Raw genomic sequence first — 24,483 nt, 5'->3', positions numbered from 1 at the left:
CATCTGGCTGAGTGGTTAGCACTCTTGCCTCTCAGCAAGAACATCCTGGGTTTGATTCCTAGACCATGTGAGCCTTTCTGTTCATGGGCCTCCTGTATCTGGGTGTTAATTCCAGGTAATCCAGTGTTTATCAACCAAAATCATGCCTAAATTTTACTTTGTCGGACAGGCTTTCCCGGAGTAATGGAGAGATGGGGCAAAAGCAGAGGACCAATTTGGGTAATACCCGTGCAACCTCTAAAAAGACATGTACAATAGGCCAAGAGTGGTTGGAGGGTCAATGGGGCAGATTGGCAGCCTTGCCTCCATCAGTTTGCCCAAGGGTGGCTGTGACTATAATAGCTTTAGCACCATAGACAGTAAGTGTAACCATTATTGAGTCACTGATTAGAATCTCAATTCACATTATAGGAGACTGCATGTGCCATAGAAAGAGGCCCAAAAGATCATAAAGGTGCTTCTTATGAATGTAGCAAAAGAGGGAAAGTACGGCAACAATCGTCTCATAATCGGAAGGTTGTAGTGATGGGCAGATACCTCGAAGTGTGTGTTACACTTTCCCTTATTGCGTCGACACTGTATCACGCAGTGTTGGTATGTGTATTGGCTCTATCTAGTTGTGTAAAAAATGTACTACAGCCAAACTAGAGAAAAAGATTGTTTTACGTTTGGATTACTAAGTGCAAAGTATTTCTGTCACATGTGAACTAGTGATGGGTAGATGATGCCTCAGTGTGTGTGTCACACACTTTTACAAATTGTGTCACACCTTATTCAAATATGAACCAAATCATCAGGATTGAACTGTTTAACCAGCTGAGCGATAATTTAGAAAAAGGAAAACTGCTCCGGATAATGAGAACAGAAACATATCCCAAAAGACAACATGAGCCAGGGCCAGGCGATGCTCTCGTTCAACTGGCGCTCGCTGCGTATGACACGACATGATACAAAATGACAGTGATTGTGTCGGTCACGTGACTTTTCTCAAAGTCATACGCTCGGCTGAGGCATTGCTTTCTGCGCATGATACATTGATCGGTGCCTCGGCTCGTTCAGCCCATCACAGAAGGTTGGGGGTTCAAATCCCGACTCCTGAAAGTGCACACCGTTGTGTCCTTGGGCAAGACACTTCACCCACCTTGCCTCCAGTGTCTGTGTACATTGGTGACTGAATGCGTGTGAATGGGTGAGTGGATCCTTGCTGTAAAGCGCTTTGCATGCATAATGTAGGTGAAAGTGCTATATACCATTCAGTTAGATTTGAGAAAAAGTTTCACACAAGTGTGTTTTAGGATCTCCAGTTTATTACAACATTGGAATTATTTTTGTCGAAACAACTTCGGCAAACAAAATGTACAAAAATAGAAAAGTTTGATTTCTCACATCAAGATTGTTACATTCACACTTAGAGATTAAAAGGACAAATCATAAATTGTGTCAATGACACAGTGCTTGTTAAGTAGGGCTACAGAAAGTCAGTTTAAACTTACAATACTGTATAGTGACATTCTTGTAAACCAGTGCTCACATTTCTAAAGGCGTTTGGTTTTGAGAGATTGTCTGAAGAGAAATGGTGAAACATTGCTTTTTGCTACAGTAGATTATGGAAAATCTGGAAGTATTTTACAGCAGGCTGAGTTTAGTTTTTGCTAAAATATTGCAGTGAAAATGTTGTCCAGTCAGCAGGTTGCCTGGGGTGAGTAGTGCAGCCATTGGGTTGAGGTGAGACAAACAAAGATGCTTTATTCTCGTGGATTTGGGGGAACATGGGCATCTGCCAGCAGGTCGGGTCGAAGGCACTCAATGGGACAATGGATATTCTAGAAATGAGAAAAGAGGAAACTGCGTGTTATTCTCAGATTATTAAAAGCACTACAGCCAAAACAAAAGTCCTCAAATTTTGGGTAAGTTTGCGCTTTTAATTTGTAAACTCACTTACATGCAAAGTGAGATATGTAAAGCTTTTATTTGTTATAAATTTGATTATTATGGCACACAGCCTATAATATTTTAAAAATGGACTATAAGCCATAAACATCAAAATGATTACAAATAAAGGGTTGACATGTCACTTTGCATGTAATGAGTCTATATCATATATTAGTTACACATTTTAAGTTGTGTTACAGAAATAAATTAACTTTTGAACGATACTCTAATTTTCCGAGTTTCACCTGGATATATTTTCAAAAGTAGTTTCTCAACAAGAACATATGAGGAAAAATACAGTTTTTCCTCATATGTTCTTAAAGTAGCGCCTAAAGACACCGAATTCCCAGTGATTTACTGGGGATCACAGTATTCAAGATCCTCAGTAAATAATTCTTTATACCTTATGTCAACAGAACAAACATTTTACGGAAATGTTGATTAATGTGTATAGTCCCTGTTTTAAATAAAGTAATAAAATTAAATAAATAGATATACAGTATATTTAACCTAGCTCCTTTTTTAAACATTTGACTTTCAGAATGAATGCATTTTTGGCCATTTTCACACATACTGTAAATGCATTGTTAGAAGACTTGCATAATATTTCCTATATTTCTGTCAGTAAAGAATCAAATTCAAACATAGATTATAATATATAGAAAAAACATTTCTTACCTGTCTGCGTAGTGTGTTGTCTCCGTATCTCACAGGCTGCAGAACAGTGGTGTCTACATCCGCTCCGGGTCGACGGCAGTTCTCACATCGCCAGCCCTGCACAGATAATCATAAACACAGTCACAATCTGCAATGTCATTTTGACCTTTAGTTTATATTATTCCGATCATAAATCTGGTTACCTGTTGTCCTCCGAAGCAAGTGCAGGTGCAAATGGCGCCCAAGTACTCCTTCTGCCACTGGTTTCCTACTTGGTATGTCTTTCCCTCGTCGTAGCACACAGACTCATCTACAAGGAAAATGAAGCAAACATTTGTGATTAGAACCTCATCAAATGCATTATTTGACTCAATGGCTTCACGATGACTTACGTGGTTCACACTTGAATTCTCCTTTGCCATTCCCCACACAAGTGCAGCTCATCAAGTGTCCATTTTCACCTCTGCGCTCCCACTTCTCCCCAATGCGGTAGTTATTTCCACTGTCATGGCACCACTCTGAGTGAACATGCAACAGTCGAAACTTATGAACTTTCCTAACACATTTATAACATCCCAATTCTTCACAGGGCGAGTTGATAAGCGGTTTGTAAGCAGATTTCACAACTTTCAGGGTCACTGTCTCAGAAATGCTAAAAATAAATTGACACAAATGTTTTGTAACTGGATGGATTGTAGCCCTATTTATTCCTCCAATGTCGAAGCAATTTGAGTGATTTGCTAATTGTGTCACTGAGAGCCATGACGTTTGACGTACTTGATGAGTCGCATCTGAAGTGGCCGCTGCCGAGACCCAGACACCTGCACCACAGTTTGAAGCCAGACTCGGACATGCGCTCCCACTCTGCCCCCACTTCATGGTGCGTCGCAGTGAAAGAGTCGTAACACGCGTCTGTGGAGGAGGGCACCCCATCGGGAACTAGAGGAAGATGGAAGCAATTAAATACATACATAACATAGACCAAGATTTATTTAGTTTTTATTACATGTATTACATATAATAGAAGGCTCATTTTACCATTATACAACACCATGTTTTTTTTTGTTAGCTATGAATAATATGGCCTTCTTGATACAACCTGCTAGAAAATTCACCCAGTTTGGGGCTGAAGTCACAAGAAGTTCACTGTATATCAAGGTGCCATAATTGTGATACATACTGGTGTTTCCAGTTGTGATAATCTGCTCCAGGATCTTGTGCTTGAGTGCTCCCAAAATGGCTTCCACAATGACGTTATAGTTGGCACCAGGAGTGAGCCCAATCAAAGTGGCGGTGGTGGCTGTGCCTGGCAATTGGACCTAAGCAGTGGACAAAGGTACGTTCCTTATAACACAACTGCACACATGGCAAATGCACGTTAAAGGCCCTGTACCTGATTTATCCCTTTTCAAACACAAATCCTTGCGCACATCCCAATGCCTTAATAATGAATGAGTACACAGCAGCAAAACATATATAAAATAAAGAAAATTCTAGTATATCTGCTCTTGAATTGAGTCAGTAATTAATAAAAACCTGCCAGTGGACGTATTTATCAATTGAATTAGGAAAAAACACCATTGCCCTTATAATTTGATAATAAATCTCTACTTTTTTACTAATTCCACTTGCAGATTTATTGCAGTCAAAATCCCTCAGACATTTTATCAAATGCATAACATAGACAAATTCCAGTGCATGAAAGCATATATCCAGGTTTGAGATGAATAACAATATTCAAAATGTGATAACACGTTACTATTACTATTTTTCATAATGAATCCCTTGGGGACAATTGGATTTAACTCTTATAAGGGACAAAAAGTTGGGTAAAAAGCTTTAAAAGATTGCACTTGGATGAAGGTGCTGACATACCTGGAAATGCTTCTCGCGAATGTTTGACAGCGGCTCACAGGAAACCAGGTAGGCGTTGCTTTGCTTGTAGGGCTTCCAGGTCACTGTAGTCTGAGTTTGTGCTTCTTGGGGTAGTCCTGTGACATTACCAATCGACCCAAATGGTACATTCAGCCTCACGATGGGCAGCCGGCGACCCTCTGCGTCAGGAAGGGGCAGAAACACCAGAGGCTCACGCACTTGCCCGTAAGGCGACTGCGGTTGCCTGGTGTCACCGAAGTTGCTAAACTCCACATGCTGGCTTTGACCACTCAGCCCGTCCTGGCCGTTGTTGCCCACTACCTGAATTTTGTTGTCCACATCAGTTTCGGGCACATCTAGCTTGTCGCCAACGCCATCGGGACGGTGTGGCAGCGGCAGGGGAAGCAAGGATTCTGGCTCTGGGCGGGAGAAAGCCGGTTATGGAAGCAGGCAGGTTAGACTATACTACAGGGACATATGGCAAAGCTGCAGTAGCATATCTCTGCCAACAGGGGGCAACAGATATGCGACTCTAAAGCTACCACACATTCAATGCTTTTCTACAAACACACACAGCAATATTTTGAATGGCATATCTTTTAGGCATTCAAAATAAAAGGAATTGTTATTTTTTTTAAACTAAATCTATGAAACTCTATAGGGCCAAAAAGCTCAAACAAGCCTAAATAAAACTTACCCTTTTAATGTTTATTTCTTGTGTGCGTATGAAAAATTGAAACGATGAGATTAAGATACAAAATGCTTTTTTGAAATACTCACTGGTAACAAATCGTCCAATAAGTGGTGTGCTCCTCAGAGTGTTTTGAATAGCTATTATTTTGATGATGTACTCTGTTGCCGGTCTCAGGTCTGAAACAAATGAAAAACTGATAAATAACAATAACACATAAAGGGATTCATAAATTGTTCTAATTCAAATCAACTGGCTTTACGGGCAATAAAGAACCTGAATCTGATGAAAAACCATATTGAACGTGTACAGTAAAGACCCAGGACTTAACAAGAGCCAAAACCAGGCTTAATCATGAACTCATTTGTCATCAACTCTAATATATACCACAGTTTGAGAACCTTGGTACTATACTATACCTACCAGATATTGTGGCATAGTTTTGTCCAGCATGGGGTCCAGGTGTGAGCTCCTGGGGCTGCCTTCCGGACTGTTCGTAGGTGATGTAATACCCAGTGATGTGAGTGGAGGGGGGTCTCCAGGTGAAGGAGACGGAGGTGGGGGTCAGAGAGGTCAGCTGAAGGTTGGTGGGAGCGGGGACAACAGGTTGAGCTGCAACAAGAAAGAAAATAATGAGTAAGAAAGTTCAATGGTATAATTGTTTCTAGCGTTTATTTTAATAGGATTTACTATAACACTATGTATTCCATTCAGCTTTCCGAGTGTCTTCATAGCAAAATACAATACAAAACGGTGTAAAAAGTATTATCTTTTACTTGGGCCAATGCTTAACCAAATCAACATGATAGAGATTTCAGTTTTATGTTTGTTTTACATACGATATAGAGACACAGCAAAAAGACTACGAAACAGCATAAATACTGTATGATGATAGAAACACTTTACCAGTTTGAATGGAGAGGACAAAGGGAGCGCTCTTTGTGTTGGCATTCAAAGTGTACATCTTAACCTCGTATGTGGTTCCTGGTTGAAGACCTGATCAGTAAATAAAAACATGAATTATTGTTGCTTTCAAACTATATAAAATTGCCCAGCCATACAGCATAATGTCTGGTAGAGAGCAGTTTACCTTCGAGGATGTAGGTGCGTAGGTCTCCTGGGATGGTTTTGCTCAGAGTTGGCTGGGAGCTGCTCTGAGGCGTAGCCTCAATCAGGAATCCACTGATAGTCTCAAACTTGGTGCGCCAGGTCAGAATGAAGGAGGTGTCTTTGACATCTGAGATTCGGACCCTTCTTGGTGGACTGATGTCTTTGAAGGAGAGACACGTTTAGATGTAAATTGATTAGTGTAAATGGCATCGCAGACACTGTTGCTTGTCTGACATTGTTGTGACTTATGTGACTTGTGACACTGAAATATGTGTATGCATTATAGTGCAGTATAGTGCTTTCTCATGTCATGTCAGCCTTCACAACGGACAAGAATCACAAGAATCTCATTTCCAGGGGAGTACTGGCCAGTATCAGTAGATTTCAGCCATAAAGCCACTTTGCTTCGTCCTTAATGAATGAAGGTTTAGGCTCCTAACTGTCAACATAGAAACTTCCTTTCACCTTCTAGTGTGGTTGTTTCTCCCTCCAGGGGGCGGCTTGTGACCGAGTTCTTCAGGGCATACACGTAAATCTGGTAGGTTGTCGACACCTTCAATCAAGAAAAAGCAATGAGAAGGATTCAAAAACATTGTGAACAATTTAAAACAAGCGGTCTGCTTACCATAAGTCCGGGAACGGTAACTCTTGTCGTATCCGGGGCAACGTTCATTTCCTTGGACGGTCCGTTGATGTTTTTGGGGTTGACGACAATGCGGTAGCCGGTAAGACGCGCGTTAGGAGCTCGCCAGGTCAAAACAAAGGAGGATGGGCCAACCTCAGAGATGTCAAGGTTGGATGGAGCTGGGATAACTAGATGACAATAAACGAGATACAAACTTTAGATTGTGTAAAAAATTGACAAAATTAGAGAACATGAAAATATCAAAGAGAAAGGAAGGCATAGATTGTCTTTACGATCAACTCAATAATAACTTCTGAAATAACCAAGGCTGTGTAATTATTTTGTAATGAATGTGGGTTTCCTTGTGCCCACCTGTGGCCTGTTTCCCAACCAGCGGTGTGCTCTGTGTGCGCCCATTCACGGCTATGACTTTAAACGTGTACTCTGTCCCGGGACGGAGGTTTCTGATCACCACGGTGTCCTGGTCTCCTCTGGGGGCGGGACGCAGCTCTCTCTCGCCCTCTTCTGGGTTAGTGTAGAAGACGCGGTACGACGTCACGGTGCCCTCGGGACTGTCCCATGTGATGCGCATGGAGGTGAAGTCAATGTCAGAGAAGGTCAGGTCTTTGGGGCGGTCCATGGCTGCAAGAGAAAAGAAAAGTGTCAATAGCGCAAAGTGAAACAAAACGATATCTATTGCTCATAAGTATTTTTTAGAGTCAATCACATCACATTTAAAACTGAAACCCCCCTAACTTTACGCTGGTTATGGCTTCAGTTTCCCATGATGACTGAACTGGGAATGAGAAACAAGACCAGGAATCTCATAATACGCACTGGGAACGTATTATGAGAACGTATAATGAAATCTTCAGATATTCGGGGAACATTATGCTTCATGTCTGCTTGTAAATCATCTCTTTTCTTCTTCTCATTTAGCAGGTGTACATAAACTAAAAATGACAAGGTGTGAGGTAAAGCTTACCCGTAACAGCGTTCTCTACAGCGGGCGATGAGGTCTGTCCGTCTGTTCCCAGTGCGTAGACGTTCACCACGTACTCCGTGGTCGGGATCAAACCTGTGAATGTCATCTGGGTTCGCTCTGTAATATACCAAAGAAGAAGCAAAAGTCAAAATCAGGAAAAAACTGTATTTGATTAAAGCAATTTCATCTTTAAATTGAAGAAACCATATTTTTGCCCTTCCGTTTACAGTGATGGTGCATTCACACTGAATGGGACAGAGGCCTCTGGGCTGAGTGACTGAAGCCAAAATTGCAGGATCGCTTATTCCGCTTTGCTCCAGACCTCAAACATGCTAATCACATATTCACTGTATTTGTGTAAATTGCACTGATGGTCTCTCTCTACACGCACCCATCGCATCGCTGGGCTTCTATTCATTACAAATTGCGCCTTTTCAAAGGGATAACATGTGAATCACTTGCCCCAGACGCCTCCATCTCGTTCAGTGTGAATGTTCCATGATACAGTGCAAGAAATTCAGGGAGAAACAAGGATTCATGTGACTACAGTTGCTCTAAACATTTGCTACGAACGGCAATATATCAAAAATAAAAAATAAATACGAGACACAGTTGTTTTACCTGGGCCAACCACCTCAGAATAAGAAGGTCCAGGGCCGCTCTTCGGGGCACTTGTGATTCTGTAGCCTCTGATGGGGCCCTGAGCAGGAGACCAGCGCACTGTGAGAGCGTTGTCACTCACATCTGTCACTTTCATGTCAGTCGGGGACTCTGTGTCTGAAAACAAATAAGTTATACATTTTAACTGGCTTTGAAGGGCATTCGAATTTGATAAAACACAGACTAAAAACTGAAGTCAAGTATGAGACAGTGAAGCGTTTACTCTGTCTCATGCTTCAGATGGGCTAGAAGAAGTTTAGTATTTCTGTACCTGTGCGGTGTGTGATGGTGGCGGGGATGTTGGAGGAGGGGCTGTCACCTCGTCCCGTCACGGCAAACACAGTGATGGTGTAGTCAGTGCCAGGTCTCAGCCCGGTGATGGTGGCTGTGGTCTGGGTGCCGGGAACTGTGAACTCCTGAGGGGTCTGTCCTAAAAAAGAGTCATAATGGGATAGGGTTATGTTGTGTTTAAGTTGGAAAAGGGAAGAGGTCTCAAATGATGGGTTGGATCAAAAAGTGATTCATAAAATCATTTTCAGTAGGTCGAATAATTCTTTCAATATTTACTAGGAAAAGTGTAAAGAAAAATACTGCTAGAGTCTCTCTGTGTATGCTCTCAGTTGTACTGGAGTCCTTGACAAAGATGATGACTTTAGAACCGGAGTCTGTTAAAGTGACTGATGGAGTTGTTTTCGCCTGCGAAAGGGAAAATCTTCTAATGAACTGGGATGAGGCAAGTGTTGTGGGGACGAATGAACCCAACCTGTTTCTTATGTTCATATGAATAGTTTTATAACAAGAGCTGTGTGTGCCCGGTATGGCGCAGCCGGGGCCCCACCCAAGAGCCAGTCCTGGGGTCGGGGCTTGTATGCGAGCTGCTGATGGTCAGGCCCCCCAGCTCAGCCGCCACATGTTGGGCTGCATCCCTACGCCTTTGGGGACAGGTCTCTCAATGTTGTTTCGACCTACGGGCCCAACATCAGTGCAGAGTACCTTGATCAGAGTACCAGCATCCGACTGACCATGCTTCTAATGGGGACTCTATTGTTCATGTTGCCAACAACAGTGAGACCTGGACAGGGGTGATTGGGAGGAACGGCCTCCCCAATCCGAACATGAGCTGTGCTTTGTCATTAGACTTCTGTGCTAACCACAGTTTGTCCACAATAAGCACCGTGTTACGGGCGCACACAATAGTCACATGTTTTTTGTGCTCTAGGTAATAAATTGTAAGACGTCTTTTATGTATATTGTTAATTTATACAGTATGTCATATATTTAAACCAGTTCCTACCATTGACGCCATAGTTGATCCTGTAATACTTCACGGTGACAGAGGGGGCGTCCCAGCGGATGGTGATGCTGGTCGGGGTGCTGGTCATCACCTCCAGGTCCGTGGGTGCATCAGAGACTAAAGATAAGCAAAAGGTTGTAACCACTTGAATAAACAGATCGAAAGTAGTGCGTGCTGTTGTGAAGTCTCACTGGTGGCCTGTGTCCCCGTCAGAGGCTGGCTCTCCTGCTCGCGGGTCAAAGCGTAGATATGAACGATGTATTCTGTCTCAGGACTGAGCTGCGTGAGGGTGTAGTGGGTCCGGGACGGGTGCACTTTCTCCTCCTTGGTGCGTCCTCCACTAGTCGGCTGATAACGGATTCTGTAGCCGCTGATCACTGCGGTCGGCGCCACCCAGTGGACAGTGAATGAGTTGGTCTGAATGTCAGAGAAATCCAGGCCCGTAGGAGCATCCAGAGCTGAGAAAAATGAGCAAGAGAACCATTGTTCGCTTATTCAAAATAGTCAAGCAGCTTTGTTCCTTTCAGAGGCCACTACAGTGTATGCTTCACGTCTGATCCTTTTTATCTTCTACTCACACACTCTCTGATAGCTCTAATGAGGCTATACTTTTCTAACAATGAATGCTTGACAGGGGAGAGTTTATCAGCACGTTTCACAACTTTCAGAGTCACTTTTAAGCGTCACTGTCACCAGGATGCAAGAAAAGCAATAAAAAATATTCATACGTTTGTTTTTTTCACAAACTTAGTGGAAAAAAACACAACAATATACTGAAGCGGGACAATTATGTTTCTCTAATACTACGTAATAAAACCAAGTGAGCCTTTAAGTCCTGTTGGATGACTTAACATTACTGACCTGTCCTCTGGGTTCCTGTTGCTGGTTCACTTTCTCTCTCACCATAAACAACCACAACACTGATGGAGTACTCTGTGTTCGGCAGCAGATCTAAAACAAAACCAAACACCATTAAGGCCCTTTGCTCGAGCTGATCTTGCAACCTTTGTTTAATTAGTTCAATTTCTCACTCGGCAGAAGGTAGGTGTTGGTAGCTCCGCCCACGTTCACCTCCTTCACATCGTCATAGGTGTTGATGGGGTGGAAGCGGATGACAAAACGAGAAATGTCGGTCGGCGTGGCCATGTGGGGCACTGACCAGGTGACTCTGATGTGGTCTGGGCCCACACCACTGAACTGCAGGTTGGTCGGGGCAGGAATGGCTGTGACAATGATGAGAATATTCAATGTTTTTGCACATGGGAGTTGGCAATCCCCAGGAAAAAAAACACTTTGTTCAGGTAAGAAATGTGATATTAGGACATTCAATTTACATTTTTCTGCCTGGGTAAGGCACACTTTCATGTCACATTGAGATCTATAAAAATAAGTGACTTTTATATATAGTTGTTTAAATAGGCTAGGTTTTGGGTTGGCCTATATTAGAACGGAATACTATTCTATCTATATTGTTTTTATGTAATGGCTTTAGTATGTTTCACCTAATATTTCCATTTAGTTATTGATGTCGATAAATATTTTTGTGTCAAATCTACATACAGGGCAGGCAAATGGTAAATCACCCGTTTCAGTTTGCTTTGTGAATGTGGTCGACTTGCTCTCTCCGTCTTCTGTTACTGTGGTGATAATGATGTCATAGTCCACCCCCGGCTCCAAACCACGGATGGGGTAATAACCGGCAGACACCTCCACCATCTCCTGGTCAATGGGGAAACTCTCGCCCACTGCCACTACCGTAATCCGATAGACGGTAATGGAGGTAAAGTTCTGAGGGATCCAGCGCAGGCCAATGGTGGTGTCAGTAATGTCCACAAACTCTATGTCACGCGGTGCAGGTATTTCTGAAAGGGTTAGGTCATTTGCAAAAGCGCAGGCATGATTAACAGGCTGCAATACAAGACTGAAAAGCAGAAATTATTCATCAATATCAATCCCAGGTCTAAAATTAGCCATGCACATGCTGTATATTGCACTGTAACAAACACATTCAAAATTAAATATTATGACATGCATTAGAAGTAATATTTAAAAACATGAAGATTATTCAATACATGCAAATGCTTAGCCTGGAATGCTGTTAAAGAAGAATTATTCGGCTTTCTTTATACTTGGGGTTGCTACTTGTCACAGCGAAGCATTTGCCATGTAGTGAGCATTGATTTACAGATGTTTGGGACATTTTTTATGTTGGATGCCCTTCCTGATGCTTCCCTTTCCATTTTTAGGTACATTGCTGTTATTCAGAGAGTACACGCGTTTTGTGGCTAGATTAGTTAAGTTATTATGATTCACCGTAGAAATTAAACTAAGGGGTTACAGCATTGAAACCTATTAAATAATACTTAGTAAACTTCGTAACTGTATGTAAATCCTAAATAGTAATATAAGGAATAAACCGGGCTGTTCATACATATTTACATATTTTCATAAAATGAAGGCCAACACATTGCACATGATTCATGGCATTTCAACATGAACCTGTCTGAATGAGTGCCTATGGGGCCATACCTGGTGTGACTGTAGTGGACACAGGGAGACTTTCCAGCAGTCCTTTGGTGGTGAACACACTGATGTTGTATTCCACGCCCAGACTCAGGTTTTCCAGGATGCAAGAGTTTTGATCAGAGCCGACGTTCTCCTCCAGTGTGTTCCCTCGCTGTCCACTAGTGGGAGTGCTTGCCACTCGGTAGCCTTTGATGCCTGACAAGAAATGAAAGACAACCAAACTGAGATGACAGAAGGTTATGGTAGTCTATAATTTATTGTCCTCATAGCAAAACTGTCTTCCACATTTGACCCATGCCTCTTGTCTGGAGCAGTGGGCGCCCACAGTGCCATAACACCCATCTCCAAATCTTGGTTTGGTCAGGACTATCTAGTTGGAATTGTATTGTGCATGCTTTGGGTTGTTTGGAGAAAACCCACCCATGGAGAGCACCCCAGCTGGTTCAGCAATCAGCCACTGTATCAGCTGAAGTAAGCTCTCACCAAGGGATTGAAGAGAGATAGACCTTAAAAGACCTTTGCCCTGGATAGAAATGGGACAGAGGCTTCTCTTGGCCCAGTCCGGAGTGCGTAGGAAGGTCAAATATTTACCAGGTGTTCTGGAGGCAACCCAGTAGACAGTGAGAGCCCCTCCATTGGGGCTAGGTTCAACTCTGAGGTCCGTGGGAGGAGACAGGGCTGCACAGACGGTGACATAACAGAACCATGAGAAAAATGGACGTCCAGACAAATGGCTTTAGCAGAAACTCACATAAATCCAACTAAAGCTATAATGCCATATATCTGATTTACTTCATATCGGCAAAATGGAAAATCTGCATAAAATGGCTCACATGTGACAACATTGCGAGTGATGGGGCTTCCTCGGTTGCGGCCGTTGAAGATTGGCTGGACGTTGTAGGTGTATTCGGTCCCTGGGATCAAACCAGAGACATAAACGCGACCTGCTTCTGAAGTGTCCTCTCTGGGAGTCTCGCCTTCTTCACTCGGCAGGACAGTAAGCTGCAATGACGGCATAAAGAGATTTTTAAGATATAGTTGAATTGGCCACAAATGCCTTTAGAGTTAAAAGGATTTCGCTTGTTCAAATATGTAGCTGTTTATTTTGAACATTAACAGCATAGTTTAGTTGTGTAAGTATTGGTCGTGTGACTAACTGATTATTCTCTTGTGCCAAGATTTTCCCATTTTCTGTCCCTACCTTGTAGCTGTATCTGGGGAGAGGGATCCAAGTGACAATGATGGAGGTGTCAGTGACTTCAGTGCTGAATGGAGGAGCATTTCCCATCTTTGGAGCTGCAACAGAACATCATGTTATCAGATCTGACAAGTAAATCTGTGGTATACCTATCAAAGGTAAATATTGTATTGTATTTGATAGATGTGTCCACAAAAAACAACATATTTATTTTATCATATTACAATTATAAGTTCCACAGCTGATTCAACTGGGGCTTGTAAAAAAGACTATGTAACGTTTGGCAAATACAAGCCGAGTTAAAAGGTCAATACTCACTTGTCGTGAAATATGACGTCACCCCTTCACTCAGGTCCTTGTCGATCTCTGAGTGGAGCGTGACCATGTACTGAGTGTCAGGACGGAGGTTTTGGAGCTTGTACTGGCCCACGTCTCCTGGGATCTTCTTCTCGATGGGACTGGTGCCTCCGACGGTCAGGTAGAGTCTGTATCCGGACACGGAGGCGCGGGGAGCCGTCCAGTAGACCAGCACACTGTCAGAGCCCACTTCTGTGAACTGGAGGTCGGTCGGAGCGTCGGGTTCTAAAAAGTGAGAGAAATGAACCTCAGACAAGGACCTAGAATCAAGTTGTTTCTATTTAATTCACCCCTTTGTAAACTAGCTTCATTCACTTGACGCAAGATGTAACTTTTTATTTCAGTTCATTGAGTACAATCTGCTCAGAACAGACTCAATGAAGTAGTTTTAAACATTGAACTAAAAGGAATACGCTTCATTAATCCTAGTTGCTGCCCTTTGTATTTAAAGCTTATTGTTTCTTACTTGTTGCCTTCTCTCCCATCAGGGGCTCACTCTCCACTCCTCCGTTGATGGCGTAGATGTAAAAGCGGTAGAGGGTGCCTGGCTGCAGGTGGGTGATGTCAGCGTATGCATTTGGTGAAACAGGAAGCTGCAGGAGTCTGGTCTCAGAGCCATCGGGGCCCACGGGGGAGAAGGTCACTCTGTATCCGGTCACTTCGCTGGGGGGTCCCGTCCAGGTGATGGTGATCTTCACATCGGACACTTCGTAAAACTGCAGGTCAGTGGGAGATGGGACCTCCTCTGCAAGACAAACACGGGAGTCATTTAATAATTTGATTTGGGTTTTTGTTTTAAGGATTGTTAGAGAGTAACTTCAGCTGGTCTTCCTTTAAGTTACAATTACTTCTTTCTAATGCAATTTTGTATCATTGTTGAAAATCAAGCATTTACACCTGAACTATCCTTGTTTTGAGGATATCCTTGTCAAATTATATTCTCACACAATCTCACCTATTTAGCCACTTTAATTAGCCATCTTTGCAGATCAAAAACAAGTAAAATAACCAAGTCTGTAACCGCATTTAAAGGTTTTGAAAAGGTTATTGTGTTGTTGATAGGATCTATTTTCTTTTAATTAGTCTTCAAATACATTCCGGTCTTTCATATAAAAATGTAGAGGGGCCACTGTAGGTTTAGGAAGAGCCTGAGAACGGCTTTGTTTGTGATGGTATCGATACAGCTCCTGTTTTCTCAGACTCTTTCCCACAGACACTGGGACTTTCTGTTTAGGCCCCAGGCTCCAGTAATGATATGCTCAGACAGTTACGGCACCAGCATGTTTACATGTGTTGTCTTGTTTGTAATGTACAGAATACGAATTGATGCACATTTTGTATCTTAATTGTGTTGTGTCTTGTGGTTTTATGGAGTTTCTTGGCCTGTCGTCTTTATTGGAAAAGTGTAAAGAGGGTGAGGAGTGGGCAGTGTCTCGCATTGTAGACTTTATTCAATTCATTTAAAGATAAGTTAATGCATGCTTTAGCAATTCAAGTTTGTTGTTTTCGAATTTAGTCCAATTTAGGTCCAATTCAGATCCTTTTTAGACCCAGTTGTTCTGATTTATTTATACCGATCTAGACCTGATGGCACAGAACATTCTAAGTTATTATTAACTTTGATTCATAAATGGATACTGAATATCCTACATGATTATAACAGATTTAGTGCATACCAGGCGGAGGGGAGCCAGCCGTATTGACTTGCACAAACACGGGCTCGCTCTCCAGCTCGTCCTCCACGGCGTAGATGCTGATGTTGTACAGTCGTCCGGGCAACAGATCAGCCAGAGTCACCGAGGTCTCTGTGTCGGGCAGATTCAGCTCCGTGCTGCTGCCCTCCAGTGACGGAGTGTACACCACACGGTAACCTAAAACACACCAATAGATGATGTAAAAGTGGAATTTTGTAATGTGTGTTTAGTGTAATTGTATTCATTTATTTTTGTTTACCTGTGATGGGAGCTTGTGGGCGTGACCAGCTGATGCGAATAGTGGTCTCTGCCACATCGTCGATAGCGTGTTGGGCAGGAGTGTCTGGAGCTAAGGGGGTTCGAAATGAAAGGATTTTGAATATGCATTATCTAGCCATCGCTTTTTTCAAAACTGTCAGTGTCATGGCAAATCCCTTCAACAATATCTAACGAACAGATAACTTAAAGTACATTATCAACATTATCCCGCCTTCTCCTTTTGAGCATGTTCTTTTATCTTCCATCTTTGCTTTAACCATTGTGGAAGCTTGTGGAAGACAAACTACTTAAATAAAAGATATGACTGAGTGAAAATGCTGTGTGAAGTGCAAACCTGTGGTCTGAGAAGTGGTGAGGATGAGGTTGGGCTCTCCCTGTTCCGGGAGCTCATAGACATTGACGTTGTAGCGGCGACCGGGCAGCAGGTCTCTGATGGCGACCGAGGTGGAAGTGCGGGGAAGTTCTATTAAATTAAAGATGTTCATATCAACAATGGGTTAAAAGTTTGAAGACAAATTTGCATGACAATCAAAAACAGATGAGGTTTCATATTTTGACAAGACAATTAAGGTTTACTACACACAGTTCAATTAGTTGTGAAATGTTTCGGTGTTTATTAGGTTTTTTGCAGAGCAGCAGAAACTAGGGACAATCATACATTTACAGAGCTTTGTCGCTTGTGCTAATCTAAATTTGTTAAGCCCTGATTCTTACCCAGAGTGTTGCGTTTGGCAGCGTCCTCGCTCAGCTCGTATTCCACTCTGAACCCGGACAGCGTGGCAGAGGCTGAGGTCCATGACACTACGAAACTGTTGGAGGTGATTTCTGTCACTGACTCAGAGGTGTCCACTTCAGGTGGTGGAGCAGTGGTCTCTCCTTCCGACGTCTCCACTGAGGAGGAAGGACAGTTTAATCACTGTTTCAACTTAAAGAGCAAATCATTGAGTGACTATTTCTTTCTCAGGTGGTGTTGCAATGACATTTGTATCTAAAGGGTGTCATTTACCAAGAGTTTGCTCATGTGCAAAGTGGATCAGAAGTAATTTCTGCATTTTTTAAATCACTCAGCATTGCCTTATTTACTCAGAAAGAAAAAATTATCAAATATATATCAAATATTATATTGACAAATGACCCCCATAGTGTTTTAATTCAGCCATAGTCCATAGTCTTCCAACAGTGTTTATACTTCTCCAGAAGATTGTATTCGATAATGTTATTAGCAATTTGAGTTGTGATCTTAGAATCTAAGGCCTGTACGTTTACAAAAAAAAATAGGTTTAGGGGTCAAGTCAATCAGTCACAACCCCCACTTTGAAGACAGGATCCTGTACAAATGGATTCATCAAGAAAACACAAATTATACTTCTTCCAGATTTTTTTTCCAGAACACCCAATTGGAGCACCCCGAAAAAGAGTCTTGTTGGTTCTTAGTACAAATGCACATCCCTATAATCATTTACTAATACAAATGCATACTGCTCTCATAGGGTAGTTGTGGTTTGAGACTCACAGGATCCGTAGGTGGTGGTGAAGTCAAACCGGGTGACTTCGCGGCGGCCAAATTGGAGAATGCTGATGAGTTGACCCTCGTAGGTGATTCCTGGACGCAGCCCGGAGATGGTGTAGGAGTTCAGGTGTCCCGGGATGAGTGCCTCCTTCCACACTCCGCCTCTATTTTTCTACAACAACAAATAACAGATTCATGTTTATAGATGGTGTATTATTAAGTGAGTAAAACCAAATATGGATTGAAAAAAGGTTTGCCTTGGATGTGAGCATTGACACTTCTTTTAGACTTAATGTAATATTGAGTGTACTTTGGTCCTGCCCTGGGATCACTTTGAGCCACATCCTGCGTCTCCACGTAATTGGACTTTACACAGAGCAGGAAAACTGAGCACTAACTTCACAGCGTGGAAACGCGCCGGGAAAGAGGAACTTAGCCTTCCAAAAAACACATGTTCAAAGCCCTTAAAAGGAAATCTGTCAGACTTTCATTATGTTTGAAAACATTCCAGCGCCGTCACCATCTTTGAGGTTTTCTAAGAGAGAAAGTCGAGAGGGGGAGGCCAGACTGTGTTGTGTAAGCAGAATATTAAGATCATTTTTATGACAGGGCTATAGGTTTTTAACAAGACGTGCTCCAGTGAAGGTCTGACCTCATCTGAAAAAATGGCTTATGTTCTTAGTTGCAATGAAAAGCACCAGATTGAACTAAAAACAAGGCCATAGCACATCACTGTCAACATGATGGATGACTCAAACATGCATGAATGATACAAAACACAACAAGGTATATGCTTTTTATGAGTGGACAACACAGTTAGATGCTCAACATGTAAAAAGAGACAGATCAACAATCAACAACAATCTTTGTAAAGCCTTTTTACCATAATGCTTTCTTATTTTAAAATCAATTTTTAAAGATAAAAGTCCGCTGTTTGTAGGAGAAACAAAATCCAAATCCTAAAATGACCACGGATAATGTATAGGATAATTAAAGAACAATGTAAAAGTTCACAAAAAACATAAAGATAACTCACGATTCTCCACTTGAGGATGTACTGGGTGATGTGCACAGATGATGGGGCGTTCCACTGGATGGGGTGGGAGTCGGGCTGCTTCCCTGCCTCTGTGATGATCACCTGCACCGGTCTGGAGCCGTCTAAAAACAAGATTTAAAGCATTTGCAAGATTTTAGCCGTGAGAAATGCTTGCCGCAGTGTGAGAGAGTCATCTTTGGGACGACACCAAAATCCCCAGATGGTGCTAAGCCCTGACCGACACCCACAGCCATCTCACAGTCCCATATAACACCACTGCTCTATATTCATCACGGTTTGTCTGTTCTGTGACCTCAGGATTACAAGGATGTTCTACTGTGGTACCTTCACCTTTAAATATCAAGTTTTTAATGATTGAGCTGCGGAAACTTGGTCTGTAATTATATACAAACCACTGCTAAATATGCAGAGTAAAACACACATTTTAATCTGGGCTTTTTTGGGGGTATTATGTTACAATATTCAACATACAACATTGCACCAAATGTTTTCTTACCCTGGAAGGTCTGCAGCGGCTCGCACCTCAGCTCCCCATTCCCGTTGCCGTAGCAATAGCAGCGATAGTGGATGCCATGGATGGTTTTGTCCCAGGACTCTCCGATCTGGTGGAACGCTTTGGTCTGAGGTTCCTGGCACTGATCTGATTTTATAAACCAAAATGTTTTCATGATGTTCGGACCCAGCCAAAGGTTTCCCAACCAGTAATGGACTATTGATATACAAACCAATGGCGTCGCACTTCCAGCGCCCACGCCCCTGTCCGAAGCAGGTGCAGTTCATCATATATCCCGCCTCGTGGCGTTTGGAGAACTCCTGGTTGGTTTCGTAAGTGTAGCCGTCCACAATGCACTGGTCTGGACGTTTGCAAGGCCAAAGGGAAGAGAGAAATCTAGTTAACAAATGTTTTACAAGCGGTGGGCTTGTATCAAATAACTGCTGGGGAAAGGTTTGACAGTTTTGCGAGAAGAATGGATGTTTTTCTACAATGGATTATTATTTCAGGTGTTTTGTATGATAAAACCAGCAAGAAAACCTTTATTGCTACTCAACACCTTGCTTCCTCCAAGTCAGGAGTAGCAATAAAACCTTTCCCAACGTAGCCTCTCATCCATCTTATGTTTCTACGAGCAACAAAGCAGGACAAGGTGTTGGGGTTACTATTGTGAGTGAGTCTACAACAAGATTAGAAGCGAGATACTCATCTACGTTTAGGAGATAAATGGAGCTCCAATGAAAGAAGATATGAATTGTGTTGTGGTGAACAGATAAATCTCGAGAGCAAATGTTTTACAAGTCGTTTGAGATATCAGCGTGGAAATCTTTGACAGCTTTGTAGTGAGCCCTGACCTCGCAGCTGGGAGTAGGCGATGCAGTTCCACTCGCCGCGACCGTTCCCGAGGCACGTGCACTCCATCATGTGACCCATGACATCGTGCCGTTTGTCCCACTTGTCTCCAACGCGACGCATCATACCGTCGTTTGTGGTGCACACCTCTTCGTGAGCTACAGGGAAAAGGGAGGAAGGATGAATGGAAATATGAATAGCTGTATCGCATGTGATGTCTATGTGAACCTGTCAGCTTTTTAAAAGGAGCCGTTTTTCAAGCAAAGTGTGTGACATGAAAGAACTTACGTAAATTTATCTTATTCTCTGCAAAACATTCCCATCACAAACTACACTTCTGTCTAATCAATATTATGTTACTTATGTGTGTCCTTTGAACATCTATGGGAACCAGATCAGTAGATGAGAACTTGAGATTGGAATGTTTAATTTAGTTTTCTATTTGGGTTGTTACAGTAAATCTGCTTTGACGGCTTGGAGAATAATTCGATAAAGAGTTCAATTGGTTTTGATTCATCTTTTACTGGGTGTGGGACAGACAGAAAATATACACTTGTGCACTTTGAGGCTAAATTATTCAATTACACAAGCATATAAATTCTAAGTCTATATTAGGCTTGAACAATTTTAAAATCAATATTCACTACACTTCATTTTACTGTAAACAGATCCCGGACAATCATCATAAGAGAAACCTGAAATATGAACTGCTAAACAAACACAACAATCACATGCATCAGAACATGTTTGTAAAGGTCTAAACTACAGGATTAGAAGCTAAGATCCCATAGATCCCATTTTGTTGCTAGAAAAGGATTTTGCATTGGTCTAAATAACCACAGTCTTTGCATTTGATAATTGCAACATTTCAATTTGATTGTGCTGCCCTAATCCTTGTTGGCTCTCTACTCACCAGCCATGGGGCAGAATCCAAATCTCTGCTCTGCGTCATAGTTGTGGGTCGTCCCGCACCATCTCATGTTGTCCCGTCTGCCGTCAGCGGTGCAGTCTGTGTAGTTACGGCCGCTGTAGAGGAACGGGAAGTGGCACAGAGCACCATTGGAGTTTCCACCTCTTGTGGCTACGATAGCTAAAAGAAAAAGACAATTGTAAAGAGTTATGACCACATTCGATTCCATAATGTCTTTAAACAGCCCCTAATCGACATAATCACACGGAACAACAATTTCTGCATTTTACGCTACATACACGCAAGCTAATGGTAGAAAACAGTGTATACTTATTATTTATGCACTAAATACTAGAACTCACCATTGTTGTCAGTACAAAATGAGTACAGCTTGTGTGTTTCGTAGTCTGGGGTTGTGGAGCACCAGAGCTGACCATCAGTGCGTCCATCAGAAGTACAGGTGTAATATGTCTTCCCCATAAAGACAAATGGAAAAACACATGGCTGCCCATTGGAGTTCCCACCGTACACTTGGCTGGAGGCCTCTGCATGGACAAGCAATGACAAAAGAGGTTTTATTTTAATCATGATGCTTCTACTCAATACAGTGTAAATGTTAGCAATTATTACCTATTGCACCACAGCCTACATTACATTATGACCAAGAGCACAATAAGTATAATAACTTTTGATGTTTATTTTTATTTTATCTTTGTTTATCATACAAACCTTTGAGACTTGGTTTGTGTGTGTCCTTTCATTCTATCATATCCCACTAAAATAGCGACTGAAAGGCACGTACCCCATTCCTGACAGGTCACTCCATTGCCCAGACAAGTGCAGAGCATCTGTTTGTTGCCCTGGTTCCTGACCCATCTCTGTCCATCAAAGAAACTGGCTCCAGAGTCAGTTTTACAGGGCCCTTCAGCGGAGGGCAGGGGCTGAGGCAGCGGCAGGGGCAACACAGGCGTCAGCACTGGGGTGATCACCACACTGCCTGAGCCTGTTGAGCATAACAAGATCAACCATTTAAAAGGTCCTATTACACACCTTAGTAATCCATGTTTTATTATAACTTAAAGTGGACGTATCCTGTGTCTTACAAACCTGCTCTAGGACACCTCAGGATTGATGTTTCATGTTTTTAATTTGATATTCTGCTGCCATACATACAAGCCGCCATTTTTAGCTAACGACAAACAAATAACAATTGTGCTATGTTGTGGTGCACAGAGCGGGTCCAGTGATTATTTAAAGACTTTAAAACACTTCCCAATTTCAGCCATAAGTAAGAATGGCTGTGCATATCTTGCACATATGTAGCAGAGGCAGTTTGAAGGCTGAAATAATCAAAATGAGTCCAGTGAACCATACAACTATAATTGAGAGAGAAAGCTGTGGATTTAGTTAAGGCGCGCTCCAAAACCAATATTAACTTGGAGAATGAAAGGTTTTCTCTCTCACCTTGCTGTGCGTTTTCTCTCTCACATTTCCACTCTCCTCGGCCGTTGCCCATACAGAGACACTGCACCAGGTGTCCGTCTGTGTGACGCTTCCTCCAGGACTCTCCAATTCGATAGGACCTCTGCATAGCCTTGTCATTACAACGGTCTAAAATAGACGGAAAAAAAAAATATTATATATTTTTCAGAAAGTAATGGCACAGGCTCTGGGCTCAAACCCATGACAATGACATTATCTGTAGCTTCGCCTCTATGCTACATGCAAAAGCAGCTTGGCCAATAGAGGCAAAGGATGTAATCGTAGAAATAAAGCAAAGTCCCTTAAACTGGACTTACTTCTTGATGTACAGGTGATGCGCCCGTTGCCCTCGCCTAGACAGGTGCAGTCCAGCATCATCCAGCCCTGGTACGGTTTCTCCCAAGTCTCCCCCACCGTGTATGAGGATGCCCCGCCGTTGTCATAGCAACGCTCGGCTGCACAAAACAGATTGAAGTCATAAGGTCGGTCTCATCATATCACAGTATATCCAACACCATGTCTTCATGCTTTATGAACGGCAACAAGTGACAAAACGATGAACTAGTTGAGAAAACATCGGTAGAGGAACACCAGATGGACCTTTGATTTGTTTATCTAATGTCCCCATGTCTAATATTTGCCATGTAACACAATCAATCTTCTCAGAACTGGCCTTTCCATCATGTTTTTTTGTTTCTGTGTGAAAGTGTGGGTATGACCAAAGTGGAAGTACTGACCCAGGGGTTTGCAGGTCCACTCTCCTTTGCCATTGCCCAGACAGACGCACTCCAGCATGTAGTTCTGAGTCTCATGAGGCCTCTGCCAACTGTCTCCTATTTTGTACGACCTTCCGCCTTCGTGACAGCGGTCTACAAACAACACACACGCGTCAATGTCTAATTCTGGAAAGCTATTAAATGGGAACAAGGTGATAACAAAACAAAAAAAGTGCTTGTTTTAATTTGATAACCGTCGGGAACTCACTTGCGATGGTGCAGCTGATTTTGCCGCGTCCGGAGCCGATGCAGGTGCAGTCCCAGATCATGCCGTCCTTTGGCCTCTCGTAGGTTTCACCCACACGGTATGTCCGGTCATTATACTTGTCGAAGCACGTCTCCTCGACTGACCGCGCAACAGGGGGATAACGAAAGGTCAAATGATGTTAGTTGAATCTGGCACTCTGGGTGAAGTCTGGGAACATATAGGCTATGTGTTTTCACCAAACTTTGACACTGACCTTCAGGCTTTGTTTTACACTTTATTCCTGATGCTCCGCTGCAGGTGCACACCAATGTGCTGCCGCGGTAAGACTTCTCCCACTCTTGATTGATTCTGTATGACAATCCATTCTCCTCACATCCATCTGTCCGAATGGAGCCAGTAGCATAAGTGTTCTGTTAGGTCATTATTACTAGACTAACGTGAACACAACCAGAAAGGGTAGACCTACACCATTAATGATGAATTACACAAACTTGGAACAAAGTACAACATAAGTTCATCTTTTTAAATAGGCTATAAAAAAAATACTACCGCCCCTTTAAAGCCCTTTATCTCACCTGAAGTGCCTGCTGCTGTTTCGTGGAGCTGGGGATACACCTGATATTGCCCAGTTTGTCTTTTGTTTTTGGTGATCCCGCTGTACGCACTTGTTACGCACAGCGCCACCAGCAACCCGGTGAGCGTCTTTGCCATATTGTGACAAAATATAAAAAATGTGGTATTAAAAAAAAAAGATGATGATAGAAAGATGGGTAAGACACTAACGCAAAGAAGAAATGTCTAATCTTGTTGTTGGAGAGACCCTGCTCCTGCTGCTGCTCTTCAGGCGGTGTGTGTGTCCGCCGCGCAGCTCGTGCACCAGGCCGAGCAGAGGCGCGCGTTCCTAGTTTTATACCGGGGCCCCGCAGCCGCAAACCGAGGAGGAAGGGGAGGGCTCTGACTGGAGATGGTGAGCCATGCGCCCACTTCACACTTTAACTTCACCTTCAGAGAACAAAACATGACCTGAAAGTGAATTTCTGCTGATGCCGCTGAGCATATGCTAAATTTTTACTTTGCTGCGTCATGGTAAAACGATGAAGGATGATCTTGCAACAAAATGTTCAAGTAGCCTACTCGCTCATTGTGTAAGTCCCAAGCCATGGATGAAGAAATACAAGCAAAGACAGAAAATGCTTTATTCATATACGTTTCAGATCCAGACTACATTATTTTGCACATACATCCAACATGTATTAAAACTAAAGCTTTTCCAGGCATTACGCAACTACTTCTTTTCTTCTTCTTTTTTTGA

General features: G+C 42.7%; 1 protein-coding gene across 2 annotated transcripts; it reads right to left on the bottom strand.

Annotated features, from left to right (window-relative positions):
• Positions 1 to 1,340: 1,340 nt before the first annotated feature.
• On the bottom strand, positions 1,341 to 24,062 carry fn1b (fibronectin 1b). 2 transcript variants are annotated; one of them, XM_079555200.1, is made up of 45 exons: positions 23,747 to 24,062; positions 23,425 to 23,550; positions 23,172 to 23,309; positions 22,925 to 23,056; positions 22,505 to 22,642; positions 22,170 to 22,316; positions 21,508 to 21,708; positions 21,068 to 21,250; positions 20,709 to 20,885; positions 19,798 to 19,953; positions 19,176 to 19,304; positions 18,947 to 19,090; positions 18,430 to 18,551; positions 17,397 to 17,565; positions 16,598 to 16,774; positions 16,218 to 16,346; positions 15,864 to 15,953; positions 15,587 to 15,781; positions 14,377 to 14,655; positions 13,872 to 14,135; positions 13,557 to 13,651; positions 13,189 to 13,357; positions 12,947 to 13,033; positions 12,359 to 12,550; positions 10,861 to 11,052; positions 10,691 to 10,780; positions 10,021 to 10,287; positions 9,830 to 9,946; positions 8,807 to 8,965; positions 8,497 to 8,652; positions 7,876 to 7,992; positions 7,263 to 7,532; positions 6,891 to 7,078; positions 6,731 to 6,818; positions 6,246 to 6,425; positions 6,062 to 6,151; positions 5,579 to 5,767; positions 5,245 to 5,334; positions 4,465 to 4,883; positions 3,770 to 3,908; positions 3,367 to 3,528; positions 2,982 to 3,107; positions 2,793 to 2,899; positions 2,611 to 2,706; positions 1,341 to 1,823 (listed from the first exon to the last, which is right to left on the bottom strand). In XM_079555200.1, the coding sequence occupies exons 1-45, from the start codon at positions 23,880 to 23,882 to the stop codon at positions 1,746 to 1,748; spliced, it is 7,095 nt and encodes a 2,364-aa protein (XP_079411326.1). In that variant the 5' UTR covers positions 23,883 to 24,062; the 3' UTR covers positions 1,341 to 1,745. The 2 variants fall into 2 exon arrangements, with proteins under 2 accessions (XP_079411326.1, XP_079411327.1); XM_079555201.1 differs by having other exon boundaries at positions 4,465 to 4,643.
• Between the last annotated feature and the right edge of the window lie 421 nt (positions 24,063 to 24,483).

Source organism: Gobius niger (genome assembly GCF_951799975.1).
Source record: "Gobius niger genome assembly, chromosome: 4".
Classification (NCBI taxonomy): Eukaryota; Metazoa; Chordata; class Actinopteri; order Gobiiformes; family Gobiidae; genus Gobius; species Gobius niger.
Note: the sequence above shows the minus strand (reverse complement) of the source record. Positions and strands in the feature narration are given on the sequence as shown.